The sequence below is a fragment of the Lethenteron reissneri genome, chromosome 61, assembly GCF_015708825.2.
Source record: "Lethenteron reissneri isolate LAM-NWPU_2019-01 chromosome 61, ASM1570882v1, whole genome shotgun sequence".
Classification (NCBI taxonomy): Eukaryota; Metazoa; Chordata; class Hyperoartia; order Petromyzontiformes; family Petromyzontidae; genus Lethenteron; species Lethenteron reissneri.
The window spans coordinates 1,775,392-1,791,577 of NC_083839.1; the positions used below are offsets into that span (position 1 = coordinate 1,775,392).

The following is a 16,186-nucleotide window of genomic DNA, read 5'->3' on the forward strand; positions in this document are numbered from 1 at the left end:
GAAACTCTCTCTGTCTCTCTCTCTCTGTGAGTGCTTCTCTGATTGATTCGTTCTAGAAGTGCGTCTGAGCTCACTGAAGGCGCCTTTGCTACCAGTACAACACAAGCATCACTTAACGATGAAATCGGCTTTGACATTCGGTCTCTCATCAGCGGCGTCGCGTGAACCGATGTCGTGGAAGGAACTAAGCCCAGAATTTTGACCGCCAAAAAAAACTGCATAACACACACACACCATAAAACTCTTAGCTCTTCGTCGCGTTCACGTCGTTATAATCGTGATTCATTTGCGATGATAATGAATTTACAATTGTAAGTGATGGTCATTGATTATATTGTGTTGCTTGTATTTGCCAGCAGGGCTCTTAGTGATCGTTTTTCGTCGTGTGCGAATAACGAGTGGCATTGGATGATTAGAGAAGGCGACTGCAAATTTGAATATTTTATTTGGAGGGAACAGAGTTCATGGATGTGAGCATTTTCACGTTGTTGGTAGAATTATATTTGTATCATCATTTATTTAAGTTGTATTACGAGATTTGTCCATTAATTAAAATTCATTTATATTATTATTATTATGAGATCAAACGACTACGTAGTTGTATATTTTATACGGAAGAACAGAGCTAATGGCTGTGAGCATTTACATGTTCTTGGTTTGAATTATATATAATTTATTACCACTTATAGAAGCATTATTTAGGGATTAGTCCATTAATTAAAATGCATTTTATTATTATGTTGTCTATTTTATATAGAGGGACAGAGTTAACGGATGCGAGCATTTAATATCCTTTGTAGAATTATTTTTATTCGCAATTATTGAAGCTTTATTGCGGGATAAGTCCATTCATTAAAATGCATTTGTATTATTAAAGGTTAAGCAAAGCAGCCCACCCTTGATATTTCACATAAAAAAAATGTGGTGCACGAACTACAACAACCAACCCACACACACGTGCCGTGTCGGCGCGCAGCCTTTACAATACAAACAAGATCGATGCAGCGGGCAACGTTTCAGGCAACGGTCCTTTCTCAGTAACGATGACAAAGAACACGTCCCGATGTATAACGCGCGCAGGACACAAACCGTAGCGGGCCACAAAGTGATCACAACCAACGTGTTCATAATGCCAACAACAACAACACGAATTTAACTATTGTCCGTTGACAACTTTGACGGTCGATTTAAAGCTTTCGTGACTGCAGACTCTGTCTTCTCGACAGACCTGTTGTTCACCCGAGAACGGCTGCTTGCGTTGTGGCCGAAACGTCGTGATAATTATTTTATTATGTTTTATTTTTATTATTTTATTATTTCCATTCTACGTGCTGTTTATTGCTCACCACTCGGCGTTTTGGGGTAATTTGCTACCACTACCATTTGATATTTGACCAGGTACGGTCCCACTGAGCTGCTATGTAGCTCTTATTCAGAAGCGACCCTGGCCACCACAAATGATAGCTCAACGAGGTGGGCTCATCGTCATCATAATAATAATAGTACAATTTGTAACGCGCGCAAATTTGCAGACGTAGTGGCCGCAACTCATCATCGTCATCATCGTCATCATCATCGTCGTCATAATCGTTATCATCATCGTCATTATCATCGTCATCATCGTCCAGGCGAGGTAGTTAACATCCCCTAGCCACCGTGATGATGACGAGAGAGAGAGAGACTGCAAACTCCAAATATACAGCAGGCGTCAGGGTCGGGATCGAACCCACGACCTCCTGCATACCAGGCGAGGTTGTTAACATCTCCTAGCCACCGTGATGATGATGATGAGAGAGAGATGCCAACTCCAAATATACAGCAGGCGTCAGAATCGGAATCGGACCGATGACCTCCTGTAAACCAGGCGAGGTAGTTAACATCTCCTAGCCACCGTGATGATGATGATGGGAGAGAGAGACGCAAACTCCAAATATACAGCTGGTGTCAGGGTCAGGATCGGACCCACGACCTCTTGTATACCAGGCGAGGTAGTTAACATCTCCTAGCCACCGTGATGATGATGATGAGAGAGAGAGACGGCAACTCCAAATATACAGCAGCAGGCGTCATAATCAGAATCGAACCCACGACCTCCTGTAAACCAGGCGAGGTAGTTAACGCTCGCCCGCTCTAGACGGCGCAGAGCCTCGTCAGTGACTCTGAGCGCGACATCCGTGCAGGAGAGGAGGGCGCTGAGAGAGATATCACGTGTGCGGCTTTCACCACCAATGTTATGGTTCATAATTGATGGGGTGGTAGTGGGGGGGGGTGAGTGAAGGGGCTGATCGGGAGACGCTAAGTGCCCCCCCCCCTCCTCCTCTGCCGTGGCTCTACACAGAACGTAGTCGGGGCCACAACTGCACAACATCGGCCACGCGAATTAGAGAAATTTATTTGCGAAATTCACGACGAAATAAACGCGGTGGTTCTTCTTATTCTTCTTCACCTGGGGCTGCACGCTGCACCCCCAGGGGGTGCGAGATGTCCCTTTCTGGGGGCTGGCGAGACGTGGCCAGATTTTGTTTTTTAGGTCAATCATCGCAAATACTAATTGAGCGCGGCGCATGTAAGTTGCAAATTCACTTTGTTTCATCAAACCCCTACGTAGTTTCAATTTAAAGCTTTCGTGACTGCAGAGATTTATATTCTTGGTTCTTTCGGTAAAGTCACGTAGAAGGGAAATAATAAAATAATAATAAAATTACTTTTTTTAATTATTTCCCTTCTACGTGACTTTACCGAAAGAACCAAGAATATGAATCTCTACGTAGTTCATCTTCTTGGTTCTTTCGGTAAAGTCACGTAGAAGGGAATAATAAAATAATAAAAATACAACATTATAAAATAATATATAATGTTTTATTATATTATTTTATTATTTCCCTTCTACGTGACTTTACCGAAAGAACCAAGAAGATGAATCCCTGCAGTCACGAAGCTTTAAATGGAAATTTACCCTACGTAGTTATGAATATCGTAAAATGTTGTACCGACTGAGAACGAAAGACTGCGGTGAAGGTTAAGAAGCACTGATGTAGATTGTTGTTGTTGTTGCCTCTGTTAATGTTTTGTGGGGTGGGTGTTGTGGGGTGGATGGGCGAGTGGGGGGCGGCAGATGGGTGGAAACGTTTTGTTGATTTGTTTTAGCTGCGCGTGTGTTTGCTCCGACAAAAACAACAACAAAAATGTAAAACCGCGTGAAAACAAAGCAAAGTAAACACGACGCAACCAAAATAGATTTTAAAAAATTTCCAGCGGAAATAAAAACAATCTTACCAGAGATTTTTTTTCCCCTGAACTAAATTCCACGTAAATCTGGATGTAATATTCAAAGTTTCGCTTTAATCATTACAGCCAATTCTGCGGCCGTCTGGAACGCTCTGCCTTTGGATATCAGGAAGCCCACTGGGAGCGATACACTTGTTAAACATCTATATTGACATGATAATTGTTTTTTTACCCTTCTATCAGGGAACAAAACTGACACCTTTTTTTACAAGGAGTCATGTTTACATAGATCACAATACCTGCAGTCATAATGCAAACAAAAAACATAACTCTGATAATGTGCACTGTCCTTGAAGTTGATTGGTCCACACCCGAGACAGCTTTCCTTAGAGCCTAGTCTCACATGGGTTAGACCAGATGACTGCAGGTATTGTGGTCTATGTAAACATGACTCCTTGTAAAAAGGTGTCAGTTTTGTTGCCAGATAGAAGGGTAAAAAAAACAATTATCATATTTTTACTGGAAAATGAGGTTCCAATGATCTATATTGACAAACACATTTTTTTAGAACTGCTTTTGGTGCGTTTATTTTGTTGTACTTGCGCCACGCACCTCCGATTCAGCACGGTTGGCTGCGTACGGTGCGAAAGAGGTTCAACGCGCACACACTACACTATACACTACAATTCAGCACCCTAGGCTTTCGTGACCAACGTTATGATTAAAAAAAAATGTTCTAGGTCAGATCGCGTCAATGAAATGTCTGTCGTTAAAAACCCTCCTTCGCCCGACACTGCCAATTAATAAAGCTGTCACGTGGTGAACAAACGTGCTAATTTATTAATGTGCTGTATCGGGTGGTGGAGGGTGAAACGACACACAAGGTGTGATCTTACCCCCCCCTCTCCCCGCCCAAAAATAATTTTACTTCTAAATCGTAAACAAATATTCATGATTCGTAATTAGATTTGGAATGGGATTTCATTTTAAAATCTCGCTCGCTTTTCAACTGTAACCGGTTCTGGCGAAAAAACCCGAGCTAGTGGGCCTTACTTGGTAAACTAAAACATAGTTTAGTTTAGACTTGACAAGCTTGACGAACTTTAAACCGACTGGACTGGATGAGACGAAGCGGCCAGTCTCGAGAAGTCGAAAGGCAATCAGACACATTCGAGCTTTGAAGCTTTCGTGACTGCAAGGAATCATACTCTTGGGTGTTTTCGGTAAAGTCACGTAGGAAAAAAATAAAAAAAAATCCTCTCTCTTTACTTGATACAGCAATCGTGCTGTGACGGTTCCACCTGAAGACGGAAGCTTGTGTTTCCTCCGAAACGTCGTGATTTTTATTTTACTTTATTTATTTTTTTTTTACCTACGTGACTTTACCGAAAAAACCTAAGAGTATGAATCAGACACATTTCAGAAAAATCTGTAGAGAAAGGCAAAACATCCACACTCACCACCAGACCTGGCTCCCAGTTCCTTCCACGTGTCTCGCAGTTCCAGCACGTGTCACAGCAGCAGAACGTGTCTCGCCGTGTCTCTCAGCAGCTCAGAGACTAGCTCGCTCACTCGCTCGCTGGAGACACAGCGACAAAAGCTTCAGAGCGTCGAGTGGAGGTGTCCCAATGAGGCGATGATGGCGATTCTGATGCTGACGATGACGATGATCACGGTGCTGACGATGATGCTGATGAATTGAAATCTGATTACGGTGACGACGTCGATGATGATAACGGCAACGATTCCAGCCTCGCCGCTGTATCGTGACGACGATCCCCGCAAGAAAGGTGGCGACGATGACGACGACGATGATGACGACGACGATGGTGACGACGACGACGATGACAGAGAACCGAGTGCCTTGGAGTCCGTGGCGGAGGGACAGAACTCAGACTCAGCGGCTCCCTCTCCCCTTCTCTATCTTTTTTTAAAAACACATTTTTAAAAATAATGCTAATATTTAAAATAAAGATATTTTTATCACTCTCTCTACCAATCTCTTTCTCCCTCTCTATCTTTTTTGTTTTTTTTACACATTTTTTTTCAATAATGGTAATACTATTTAAAACAAATAGATTTTGTATCACTCTCTCCCCCCCTCTCTCTTCCTCCCTCTCCCCCTCTCTCTCTATCTCTCTAGTTTTTTAAAACATTTTTTTAAAAATAATAGTAATAATATTTGAAACAAATAGATTTTGTATCACTCTCTCCCCCCTCTCTCTTCCTCTCTCTCCCCCTCTCTCTCTAGTTTTTTTAAAACAATTTTTTAAAAATAATAGTAATAATATTTGAAACAAATAGATTTTGTATCACTCTCTCCCCCCTCTCTCTTCCTCTCTCTCTCCCGACGACTGAAACGGCCGCTGCTTAATGGCAAAGGGGCCTTCCGAACCAAAGGAGGTCGTTCCCACGACCCACAGCGACTCACGGCGCCGGGTTAATTACGTTTTATTCCCACGGCTGGTGACTCCGTCGTTCCAACGAAAGCGGGCCGAGTGATACGGGGAATCCGGGACGCGCCGCGGTCAGATTTCGCCGATTTCACAGAACTCGGTTCAACGACACAAAACTGGTTTCGACCATTACGCGGCGCACACCTACTTACCTGCCTTTCCCACACACACACACACACCCACCGTGTTCACACGAGCACACATATTTACATGAACAGGGGCTACTGGCGTAAATTTCCGACGATTTCAAATCGATTAATCGCAATTTTAAACAATGCGATTAGCAAATCTCAAAGATGTTTTTGCGATTTGAAAAGTCCATTTACTTTCTTATTGGGATTGCTTTATTTTTTATTCTTATTATAACTTTATGTATTTAACTTAACAACTGTTCTATGTTTGATTATTCAATTTCAATTAAACATTTAATAAATACATGTTGGAAGCAATTCATATATGTTAATTTCTCACCCTTGCATTAGAATCAGACGTCGCAATCGGATACCCGATACCCGTACCCTACCCGATACCCGGCTACCCGTACCCGTCTGGGTACGGGTACCCGTTTGCGACCCTGGTGCGGCCGGGTACGGGTAGGCCGTGAGTCACTGGTGAGTAACCGTTTGTCACTCATTTCCCAACGTCTTGTCTCTTCTCACAATTCAAGTTCCTGGAATCAACCCACCCGCGCCTGCAACATGGCTTCATCCCAGAGGTCGCAATCAGGTACCCGATACCCGTGCCCTACCCAGCTGGGTACGGGTAGGGCACGGGTATCGGGTACCTGATTGCGACCCTGGTGCGGCCGGGTACGGGTACGGGTAAGGAATCAAAACCCGTTTACGACCTCTGATGAGAATGTCTAGAGCAGTTCGTATCTTGATGGTATAACGTGGTAATGCTCCATCACGTGTTTTAAATCTAATACACAGCGAATCAAATCTCAGTAAGTGTCAAGAAAAATCGCAATTTAGATAATGTACCCCAAATTGTTTGATTGTTCTATTTCAATTAAAACATTTTAATAAATCCACGTTGGAAGCAATTCATATATTTTAAGTTAGCACCCTTGCATTAGAATATATAGAGCGGTTCATACGTTGATGGTGTCACGTGGTAATGCTCCATCGCGTGTTTGAAATCTATGATACAGCGAATATTGAACTGAAACACCGCAAATGAAATCGCAAAAAGTGTCAAGAAAAATCTCAACTAGATCATATCCCCAACTAGATCATGTCCCCAAAATCGTTCATCCCTAACCCCACCCCACCCCCACCCCCTATCTCTGAATCAAGGCGGACGACGACGAATTCGACCCCAACTACTCATACGACGACGACGACAACTCCACAGAGTTACCGAACAACCTCCTGGCCGCAATCATCGACGTCCCGGCGTGCACGGGCTGGCTTCAAGACTCGGCCATGAGCCTCGTTCCCATCGTGTACGCGGCCGTGGCGCTCGCCGGGATCGCGGGCCACCTCCCGCTGCTGCTGGTGCTCGCACGAGGACCACGCACCAGCACGCGTCTGCACCTGCTGCACCTCGCCGCTTGCGATGTCCTCTTCCTCGCCATGCTGCCCGTGCAGGCGGCGATGCGCGGCGCGGAGCGGTGGAGCCACGGGGAGGTTTGCTGCAGGTGAGGAAGGGTCGGTCGGTCGGTTGGCACGGTCGGATACATACGGTGCGAAAGAAGTTCGGCGCACGTGCGTTGCGTGATGCGCGGGTGTTTCTGCCGGCCTTCATAGGTGCCGCTCGCTAACAGCACTTGCCCCAACAGGCTATGCGGGCGATCTGTGTCTTTGTACCCTCCTTGGCTCGCGTGATGCAGCGGAGGGGGGGGGTACGTTGAACTTCTTCCGCACCGTACGTAGCCAAATTGGGTGTGGACCGCTAACCTGGCCGTAGTCACCCTGAGTCAACCCTCCTCCTCCCTCCCCCCTCCCTCCTCCCTCCCTCCTCCACCCTCCTACCCGCTCCCTCCTCCTCCCTCCTCCTTTCCTCCTCCTCCACCCTCCCTCCCTCTTCCATCCCTTCCCCCTCCCTCCCTCCCTCTACGCCCCCTCCTCCCTCTACCTCCCCCCTCCCTCCATCCCTCCCCCCTCCCTCCATCCCCCCTCCTCCCTCCCCCCTCCCTCTACCTCCCTCCCCCCTCCCTCTACCTCCCCCCCTCCCTCCCCCCTCCCTACCCCCTCCCTCCATCCCTCCTCCCTCCCCCCTCCCTCTACCTCCCCCTCCCTCCCACCCCCTCCCTCCACCCCCTCCTCCCTCCTACCCCCTCCTCCCTCCCCCCTCCCCCTCCTCCTCCCCCGCCCCCCCCCGCCCCTCCCCCCGGTGCAGTCTCCTGGGCGGCCTCTTCAGCACCAACCTGTGCGGCGCCTCCCTCATGCTCGCCGCGCTCGGGGTCGACCGCTACCTGGCCGTGGTGCGCGCGCGCGGCTGGGCGCGCGCGCCGCGAGCCGCCGCGCGGCGCGTGCACGCCACGTGCGCGTGCGCGTGGCTCGCCGCGCTGCTGATGAGCGCGCCCAGCTTCGCCAACTACCGCGTGCTCGCGGCCGAGTGCGTGTACGGCAACGGGAGTGGCAAGGCGACTGTGCGGCTGTTGCAGGTGAGCTGTGTGTGTGTGTGTTTGTGTGTGTGTGTTTGTGTGTGACTGTGTGTGTGACTGTGTGTGTGTTTGTGTGTGTGTGTCTGTGTGTGTGTGTGTGTCTGTGTGTGTGTGTTTGTGTGTTTGTGTGTGTGTGTCTGTGTGTGTGTGTCTGTGTGTGTTTGTTTGTTTGTGTCTGTGTGTGTGTTTGTGTGTGTTTGTGTGTGTGTCTGTGTGTGTTTGTGTGTGTGTCTGTGTGTGTGTCTGTGTGTGTCTGTGTGTGTGTGTTTGTGTGTGTGTGACTGTGTGTGTGTGACTGTGTGTGTGTGTCTGTGTGTTTTTGTGTGTCTGTGTGTGTGTGTTTGTCTGTGTGTGTCTGTGTGTGTTTGTGTGTGTGTGTTTGTGTGTCTGTGTGTGTTTGTGTGTGTGTGTTTGTGTGTGTTTGTGTGTGTGTTTGTGTATGTGTGTGACTGTGTGTGTGTGTGACTGTGTGTGTGTTTGTGTGTCTGTGTGTTTGTGTGTGTCTGTGTGTGTTTGTATGTGTGTTTGTGTGTGTGTCTGTGTCTGTGTGTGTCTGTGTGTGTGTGTCTGTGTGTGTGTTTGTGTGTGTGTGTTTGTGTGTGTGTGACTGTGTGTGTGTGTGACTGTGTGTGTGTCTGTGTGTTTTTGTGTGTCTGTGTGTGTGTTTGTCTGTGTGTGTCTGTGTGTGTTTGTGTGTGTGTGTCTGTGTGTGTGTGACTGTGTGTGTGTCTTTGTGTGTGTTTGTGTGTTTGTGTGTGTTTGTCTGTGTGTGTCTGTGTGTGTGTGTTTGTGTGTGTGTCTGTGTGTGTGTTTGTTTGTGTGTGTGTCTGTTCGTGTGTGTCTGTGTGTGTGTTTGTTTGTGTGTTTGTGTGTGTGTCTGTCTGTGTCTGCGTGTGTCTGTCTCGCTAACAGCACTTGCCCCAACAGTCTTAAGGCTACACGGGTGATCTTTGTCTATCGTTGTCCATTCTACCCCTCCCCCCACCCTCTCTGCTCTCCCACTCCCCCCCACCCCCACCCTCTCTGTTGTTCCCCCACTCCCCCCACCCCCACCCTCTCTGTTGTCCCACTCCCCCCACCCCCACCCTCTCTGCTGTCCCACTCCCCCCACCCCCACCCTCTCTGCTGTCCCCCCCCACCCTCTCTGTTGTCCCACTCCCCCCACCCCCACCCTCTCTGTTGTCCCACTCCCCCCACCCCCACCCTCTCTGCTGTTCCACTCCCCCCACCCCCACCCTCTCTGTTGTCCCACTCCCCCCCACCCCCACCCTCTCTGCTGTTCCACTCCCCCCACCCTCTCTGTTGTCCCACTCCCCCCCACCCCCACCCTCTCTGTTGTCCCACTCCCCCCCCACCCCCACCCTCTCTGCTGTCCCACTCCCCCCCACCCCCACCCTCTCTGCTGTTCCACTCCCCCCACCCCCACCCTCTCTGCTCTCCCCCCACCCCCACCCTCTCTGTTGTCCAACTCACCCCCCACCCTCACCCTCTCTGCTGTCCCACTCCCCCCCTCACCCCCCCTCACTCCCCCCCCTCTCCCCCCACCCTCTGCACTCCCCCCCCACCCGCCCCGCTCTGCAGGTGCTGGGCTCGTGCGTGCTCCCTGGAGCCATCATGAGCTTCTGCTACGGCAGCATCGCGTGGCGGCTGCTGCGGCTGAGAGACGCGAGGCGTCAACGCGCCCTGCGCATCGTCTACGCCGCGGTGGTCGCCTTCGTGAGCTGCACGCTGCCCTACAACGCCGTGGCCCTGGTGGACGTCTACGCCTGGTCCTCCATCCCGCCCGGCAACTGCCAAGAGCAGACGCTCAGGCGAGCTACTTGGACGTGTCTGTGTGTGTCTGTGTGTGTGTCTGTGTGTGGGTGTGTGTGTGTCTGTGTGTGTGTGTCTGTGTGTACCGGGGGAATTTCCATTTGGTACAGATATAATGGGAGGCTGATCGACGCCCGGGTGCGATCAAGGGATGGCTCCCTATTGGTCAACCACGTTATGTATGCCGATGATTTGGTAATAGCTGCTCATTCAGAAGAGGAGTTGGAGACGCTGCTGCTGAGACTGGAGCGTGCCACTAAGAGGTGGGGCCTTACCATCAGCCCCACCAAAACTAAGCACCTGCCTGGGTATTTTGTACCATCGGACACTCCACCCCCACAACTCCCAATTGGTGATGGGGCAGTTGTGGAGAGAGTGGAGAGTTTCCCATACCTGGGCAGTGTGCTTATGACCGGTTCCAGTTTATCAGCAGAGGTCTCACTCCGAATCAGTCGAGCGGCAATATCTTTTCATCGGTTGCGTAACGCTGTGTGGAAGCTACCTGGTCTGTCGCTCCGCACGAAGCTTCAGGTCTTCTCGGCCACGGTCATTCCCTCCCTTCTCTACGCTTGCGAGACGTGGACCCCCCTGGTGGAGCATCTTCGCCGGTTGGAAACATTTAGGCTGGCCTGCCTACGATCCATCCTGGGTTTAACCAGGCTGGATTGTGTGAGGAGCTCACAAATCCTTGAAAGATCTGGGCAAAGTCCCATCAGTGAGCTCCTCCTGAAGGCAAGGCTGCGTTGGCTGGGTCATGTAGCCCGCATGCCCAGCCACCGCATGCCTAAACAGCTTTTGTTCGGCCGGATCGAGGGGGCTAGACGGGCGCGGCACGGGCTGGAGAAGAGATGGAGTGATGTGGTACAGGAGGACGTGGAGCTGAGTGGACTTGCCGATGACTGGTACCAGCGGTGTCAAGATCGGCCTCAGTGGAGGAGGCTCGTGAAGGACGCTACTGGGCAGTTGGAGGCAGTCGCCCTCCAACAACAACGGAGGGCGGAGGAGCGACGCTCACAACAACGAGCGGAGCGCCGGGTGGCTAAAGCACAGCAAGTTGGTACAGTAGGGGGCACAGGTGGTGCATCAGCCAGTCATCTCGGTCATCTCGGTTAGTCGACCCGTGGCACCTGCTGGGTCTGCCCCGTGACCTCCTGTCAGCGGGCGTTCGACACTTCACGTGGCCTCAAGGTGCACTTGGCCTGGCACAAGCGTCGTGGTGACGTTACCGCCACTTAGTGACTTCCATGGTAAACTGGATTCCCATGGTGAACTGAATTCCAACGGTAAATTGGACTTCCGTGGTAAACTGGACTTCCGTGGTAAACTGGACTTCCGTGGTAAACTGAATTCCCATGGTAAATTGGACTTCCGTGGTAAACTGGACTTCCGTGGTAAACTGGACTTCCGTGGTAAACTGAATTCCCATGGTAAATTGGACTTCCGTGGTAAACTGGACTTCCGTGGTAAATTGGACTTCCGTGGTAAACTGGACTTCCGTGGTAAACTGAATTCCCATGGTAAATTGGACTTCCGTGGTAAACTGGATTCCCATGATGAATTGGACTTCCATGGTAAACTGGACTCCCATACTAAACTGCATTTCCATGGTAAATTGGACTCCCATAGTAAACTGGACTCCCATCAACATTCAAAGAACCTCAATGCAGTCCTTAAAGAGCCGCGTGCGGTTTCCAGAGCCGCATTCTCTGCCGACCCCTCATCATGACGACGACGATGATGATTTCGATTTAAAGCTTTCGTGACTGCAGGGATTCATCTTCTTGGTTCTTTCGGTAATGTCACGTAGAAGGGAAGTAATAAAATAATAAAAATAAAACATATAATATAATAATATATACAATAATAAAAATAAAGAATATAAAAAATAATATAATAATATATATATTTTTTATATATTATTTTTATTATTTTATTACTTCTCTTCTACGTGACTTTACCGAAAGAACCAAGAAGATGACGACGATGATGTTCATTGTAGTGAGACACTCAGATGACGTTGATGATGATGATTACACTGGTCAACAAAAAAAACATTTTTTTCTGGCCTGGACTTTTGCAGCTGTTTTAGACTAATTTCAGGGTGCTGATTCCAAATCTGATCTCAGATTTGCTCTATCACATCTCATTTTTATGCTATCTGCATACCCCATTTTCATTGATTTTACCAGAAATTAACTCTGTCACTTGTGATTGCAAGTTGTTGCGAGTCAGTGACTACTTTAGTGTTAAAATATGGTGCTGTATTTTTAGGATAGTGTGTTTATAATATCATCTTATGTAGATATCCACATTTATTTAATACTTTTCTTCCGCAGTTTTTATTGAAAATGCAATATTTGATATCTCAAAAAAACCTGACGTGATAGACAAAAATGATGCCAGATTTGGAATCAGCACCCCAAAATTACCTTACACCCGTTGGAATACCTTGTGCCAGAAAAAGTGTGTTGACCAGTGTTATCAAGCAACACATTTCGCTCAAGGACGCAGACACGTGACAGTAACCGGCCACCGGTTAGGATCGACCAGTGTTATCATCACCACAGATCATCGTCGGGCAAGACAGACCTGTCATCACCACCGCCGCCACCACAACAACTCGTCCGCTTGTATCTGACCCCGCAGATTCACGGCCAATCTGGTCACGGAGGTGCTCGCGTACAGCCACTGCGCCATCCACCCCGTGCTGCACGCGTGCCTGAGCCGCGCCTTCCGCCAGCAGCTGCTGGCCATGCTGCTGCGGCCACCGGCGACGTGGGGACGACGGCCACGGGGCCACAGGGCCACGGCCGCCGGGCCCGCGTCCGAGGGGGGGTCGTCGGGCAAGACGGAGCTGTCCCTGTCTGCTCGGGACACCGTGCTGGTGCACACTGTGATCTGAGTGTGTGTGTGTCTCTCTCACTGCTGTGATCTGGGTTTGTGTGTGTGTGTGTCTCTCTCTCGCTGCTGTGATCTGAGTGTGTGTGTGTGTCTCTCTCTCGCTGCTGTGATCTGAGTGTGTGTGTGTGTCTCTCTCGCTGCTGTGATCTGGGTGTCAATGTCACAGTGATCTGAGTGTGTGTGTCTCTCTCTCGCTGCTGTGATCTGGGTGTCAATGTCACAGTGATCTGAGTGTGTGTGTGTCTCTCTCTCGCTGCTGTGATCTGGGTGTGTGTGTGTGTCTCTCTCACTGCTGTGATCTGGGTGTCAATGTCACAGTGATCTGTGTGTGTGTGTCTCTCTCTCGCTGCTGTGATCTGGGTGTGAGTGTGTGTGTCTCTCTCACTGCTGTGATCTGGGTGTCAATGTCACAGTGATCTGTGTGTGTGTGTCTCTCACTGTTGTGATCTGAGTATGTGTGTGTGTCTCTCTCGCTGCTGTGATCTGAGTGCGTGTGTGTGTGTCTCTCTCACTGCTGTGATCTGGGTGTCAATGTCACTGTGATCTGAGTGTGTGTGTGTGTGTCTCTCTCTCTCACTGCTGTGATCTGAGTGTGTGTGTGTGTCTCTCACTGCTGTGATCTGGGTGTCAATGTCAATGTGATCTGAGTGTGTGTGTGTCTCTCTCTCTCTCACTGCTGTGATCTGAGTGTGTGTGTGTCTCTCACTGCTGTGATCTGAGTGTGTGTGTGTCTCTCACTGCTGTGATCTGAGTGTGTGCGTGTGTCTCTCACTGCTGTGATCTGAGTGTGTGTGTGTCTCTCACTGCTGTGATCTGAGTGTGTGTGTGTCTCTCACTGCTGTGATCTGAGTGTGTGCGTGTGTCTCTCACTGCTGTGATCTGAGTGTGTGTGTGTCTCTCACTGCTGTGATCTGAGTGTGTGTGTGTCTCTCACTGCTGTGATCTGAGTGTGTGTGTGTCTCTCACTGCTGTGATCTGAGTGTGTGTGTGTCTCTCACTGCTGTGATCTGAGTGTGTGTGTGTCTCTCACTGCTGTGATCTGAGTGTGTGTGTGTCTCTCACTGCTGTGATCTGGGTGTGTGTGTGTTTCTCTCTCTCTCACTCACTGCTGTGATCTGTGTGTGTCTCTCTCTCTCACTGTTGTGATCTGAGTGTGCGTGTGTCTCTCTCTCTCTGTGATCTGGGTGTCAATGTCACTGTAATCTGAGTGTGTGTGTGTCTCTCTCTCTCTGTGATCTGGGTGTCAATGTCACTGTAATCTGAGTGTGTGTGTGTCTCTCTCTCTCTGTGATCTGGGTGTCAATGTCACTGTAATCTGAGTGTGTGTGTGTGTCTCTCTCTGTGATCTGGGTGTCAATGTCACTGTAATCTGAGTGTGTGTGTGTCTCTCTCTCTCTCTGTGATCTGGGTGTCAATGTCACTGTAATCTGAGTTTGTGTGTGTCTCTCTCTCTCTGTGATCTGGGTGTCAATGTTCCTGTAATCTGAGTGTGTGTGTCTCTCTCTCTCTGTGATCTGGGTGTCAATGTCACTGTAATCTGAGTTTGTGTGTGTCTCTCTCTGCTGTGATCTGGGTGTCAATGTCACTGTAATCTGAGTGTGTGTGTGTCTCTCTCTCTCTGTGATCTGGGTGTCAATGTTCCTGTAATCTGAGTGTGTGTGTGTCTCTCTCTGCTGTGATCAGGGAGTCAATGTTCCTGTAATCTGAGTGTGTGTGTGTCTTTTACAAGGAATCATGTCTGCCTAGTCTCAACACTGAAAGCTGTCTCTGGTGTGGACCAATCAGTTTCAAAGACAATGCAGATATTATCAGAGTATGTTTTTGTTTGCATTCTGACCACAAGTATTGTGGTTAACGCAGACATGATACCTTGTAAAAGTTTTCAGTTTAGTGTTTTAACATCTTAACACAACTGTTTTGTTGCCATAAAAAAGGGGAAAACCTATTCTCATATTTTGTTACTGGCAAAGGGGAGGTCCGGTGTTCCAGATATGAGAATTAAAATGTAGATTTGCGTCTGTCTTGCGACAATCTCATGGCATGTGGGCACAGTGGTAATTCGCGTGCGTCACACCTCACAACAACAAGGGGCCTGGGTTTGATTCCTGACTTGGGTAACGTTCTGTGGTGTGGAGTTTGCATGCACTCCCCCCCCCCCCTGTTTTGCACGGATGTTCCCCGGGCTCTCTGGTTTCCTCGCATAGCTAAACAAAAACAACACCCTCCTCCCGAACATAAAGTGAATCTGATATTAGCCAAAAAACATCTCAAGTGCTGACAAAAAAAACAACCTCCAAATTACGTTAAACTTCTTTCGCGCCGTACGTAGCCGCCCATGCTAATCGGAGGTGCTAATCATAATAAAGGTTTTTGGGTTCGATCGCGTAAGTAGAAATGTGTCCTGACCCTGCACCACCTATGATCACTGTTTCATTGGTTTAATGGCTTTACTTTGGTGATTTAAAAAAGTGTATTGGTTTAGCCATGTTTGTTTGTTGTAGTACAGAGTTAGACTGGTGGCCTTAATCTAAGTTGTCTTGTGGTTGTTGTTGGTTGTTTGACTTGCATCCCACTGGGATTTTTGCACACAGCGTTGGTGTACGGTGTTTTTTTTCTGCAATATTTTGCTGTATATTCATGGATTTTCTGTTTGCACTCAGTCACATATTCACTTTAAGATGTTTTTTTGTTCATGTTTTTGTTTTTTGTTTGTTGCGGTTGCACCCGATTCAAGAGCCGAATGGCTCACAGGGCTACACCTAATCAATGAACTTGAACCACCCGACACAGCCAATAAGGTTTTGTCACGCAAACTAAATGCGTCAATTCGTTACTACTTTAGCCCACCGGTGTGTCGGAGAGTAAATACACAACATTTACCATGTGAGTACGACGTTTCGCTGGTAATTACATCCAGCATCGGGCGCTGTAAAATGATTAAATGAATCCGACGACAGAATGAGTGATAAATTATGTTGTTAATATATTATGTTTTTTATGCAAAATGTGTCCAATCTGTGTCAAGGGACGGTCTCATTTGGGGTTTTCCGATCCACAAATCGTCTCTTTAGATCCAGAAATCACGTGACAGGAATAACTTTATTCTAAATATCACAGCTCCGTGTTCGAGCATGGATCAAGCATGGATCAACCTTTGTATCCTTAAACATCGCCGATT

General features: G+C 48.4%; 1 protein-coding gene across 1 annotated transcript; it reads left to right on the forward strand.

Moving 5' to 3' along the window:
- The first annotated feature begins 628 nt into the window (after window positions 1-628).
- Window positions 629-13,009, forward strand: LOC133358239 (C-X-C chemokine receptor type 3-like). The gene is made up of 5 exons (XM_061576482.1): window positions 629-634; window positions 6,983-7,326; window positions 8,028-8,295; window positions 9,877-10,106; window positions 12,754-13,009. Exons 1-5 carry the CDS (start codon window positions 629-631, stop codon window positions 13,007-13,009), a joined length of 1,104 nt encoding a protein of 367 aa, XP_061432466.1.
- Window positions 13,010-16,186: the final 3,177 nt, after the last annotated feature.